General features: G+C 40.9%; 1 protein-coding gene across 1 annotated transcript in view; it reads right to left on the reverse strand.

The window, feature by feature from the left end:
- LOC104999218 (endogenous retrovirus group K member 9 Pol protein-like) overlaps nucleotides 1-1,807 on the reverse strand; it is a 5,914-nt gene extending 4,107 nt beyond the window's left edge. The window contains 2 exon segments of the mRNA XM_010854726.1: nucleotides 419-499; nucleotides 1,607-1,807. Coding sequence (XP_010853028.1) covers nucleotides 419-499; nucleotides 1,607-1,807 — 282 coding nt within the window.
- Between the last annotated feature and the right edge of the window lie 581 nt (nucleotides 1,808-2,388).

Genomic DNA, 2,388 nt, shown 5'->3' on the forward strand with positions numbered 1-2,388 from the left:
ATCAGGAAGTTCACGGTTCACATATTGCTGAAGCCTGGCTTGGAGAATTTTGAGCATTACATTACTAGCGTGTGAGATAAGTGCAATTGTGCGGTAGTTTGAGCATTCTTTGACATTGCCTTTCTTTGGGATTGGAATGAAAACTGACCTTTTCCAGTCCTGTGGCCACTGCTGAGTTTTCCAAATTTGCTGGCATATTGAGTGTGGCACTTTCACAGCATCATCTTTCAGGATTTGGAGTAGCTCAGCTGGAATTCTATCACCTCCAGTAGCTTTGTTCATAGTGATGCTTTCTAAAACTAATAGTGCCGTACATTTAAAATAGCTAAGATGGTAAATTTTAAATTATGGTTTTTGACTATAATTAAAATGGATTTTGAATATGTCACATATAAATACAAACAATTGTATAACATACCTGTTTAAATTTTAAAAGATCAAAATGATACATAGTCCCATAGTGTATCAATTTGTGATTTTTGAAACAAGACAGTAAAATCTGAAAATTTAAGGAGAAATAAAGAGAAAATTCTGTCATTTTACAAGATCTAGAGACTGAAATTTTTCTTGAATTTCCTTGAATTGTTTATTTCAAATTGTTTGCTACCATAACATCATCGACTCAATGGACGTGCATTTCAGCAAACTCTGGGAGATAATGAAGGACAGAGAAGCCTGGTGTGCTGCAGTGCATGGGGTCTCAAAGAGTTGGACATGACTTGGCAACTGAACAACAACAAAGATATATTTAAGTTATTAACAAAGTTAACAGTACACCAGTAATGATGCATGACAGTTTGAGGGTAGCTTCTGGAAAGATCTTATTCTTCCATGCTGCTGCTGCTAAGTCACTTCAGTTGTGTCCGACTCTGTGTGACCCGATAGACGACAGCCCACCAGGCTCCCCCATCCCTGGGATTCTCCAGGCAAGAACACTTAGAACATATCAAATATTTAATAGTTATTTTATTGCATTTCTTTGTAAAAGAATAAGCCAGAAACATACTAGCTCCTAGAAGTGGTCGGGTTTATTTACTTGGTTCAAGTCACAGATGCTGGCCTTGGGTCTCCTGGGTAAAGTCCCTCCTCCACCACGACCAGCAGTGAGATTTAAGTATATTAGTTCTTCTTAGCCTCATCATCTTTACCTGTAAATTGAGGATAGTTTTCTTAATACTAAAGTAAATAAGATAGTGCATGGTGTTCTTAACAGAGTAATTTGGATTGTAACAAGAGAAAAGATAATCTGGGAGATGGGAAATTACTGGTTAAAATTGATGGCTTTCAGAAATACACCTGCATGAATGGCAGATGACGAGGGTCCACAAATACAAGCTACATGGCAATGATTAGAAATTTAACTGGATCCCACTTCTTGGGGAGCTTCCCAGGTGACGCTAGTGGCAAAGACTCCCCTGCTGATGCGGGAAGCGTAAGAGATACGGGTTTGATCCCTGCGTTGGGAAGATCCCTTGGAGGAGGGTATGGCCACCCACTCCAGTATTTTTGCCTGGAGAATCCCATGGACAGAGGAACCTGGCAGGGTACAGTCCATAGGGTTGCAAAGAGTCAGACATGACTAAAGCGACTGAGCAAAAGCATGCACTTTTGTTTTGTTTTGTTTTGTTTTCATGATGCTCATGGCCTTGGAGGAGATGCCGATGTCGGGGTGCACCTGCTTCAGCACCTTATAGATGTACATGGAGTAGGTTTCTTTGCGCCGGCTGCGCCTTCTGGACTTCTTGTCCCCAGGACTCCGGCCGCGCCGGCCCCCAGACTGCTGCAGCTGTCCGTGCTCAGCGCTCATCCTCCTGGTCCTCCCGGCGGCCAAGCATGCACTTTTGAAGGGGAGGAAGAGAGCAGCTTTCAACTGTGCCTTAAAACCCAGAAGTCATCCACAACAATAAGATCTCAAAAGGAAAGTTGATAAAGAAAGACTTTAGAAACCAAGATGATATTAGAGGGATCACGTGAGATTCTAAATTCCAAATAAGGTGATTGTTTCTCTTCATCTGGTCAATTTTGTCACATAGATATTACAGATACCAGAATGAATCGGAATGTTGATAAGGTTTGGGAAAACTGCATCCTAAATGTTATTTTGATGTGAAAGGATGCCAAACACTAAGTGCTCATAGTAACCTTAAATGTCTTTCAGAATCTCCATGTCTGCTTTTACATGCCCTTCAGATTGGATAGAGAAAGCTGCATTTCTCTAGGATTTTGTTTCTCTGATGGGAAAAACGTATCAAACTGAGATACTTTATGATGTGAAACTCATCCAGGTGAGTAAGGGTGGCAATAGTCAACTAAATGCTTAGCTTTTTTGCTCTCTACTAAAATGGGTATCAGTGAGGTTATTGCAGGAAAGAAGCAAGTTCACTGCTG

The sequence above is a fragment of the Bison bison genome, unplaced genomic scaffold (assembly GCF_000754665.1).
Source record: "Bison bison bison isolate TAMUID 2011002044 unplaced genomic scaffold, Bison_UMD1.0 scf7180017864348, whole genome shotgun sequence".
NCBI classification, from domain to species: Eukaryota; Metazoa; Chordata; class Mammalia; order Artiodactyla; family Bovidae; genus Bison; species Bison bison.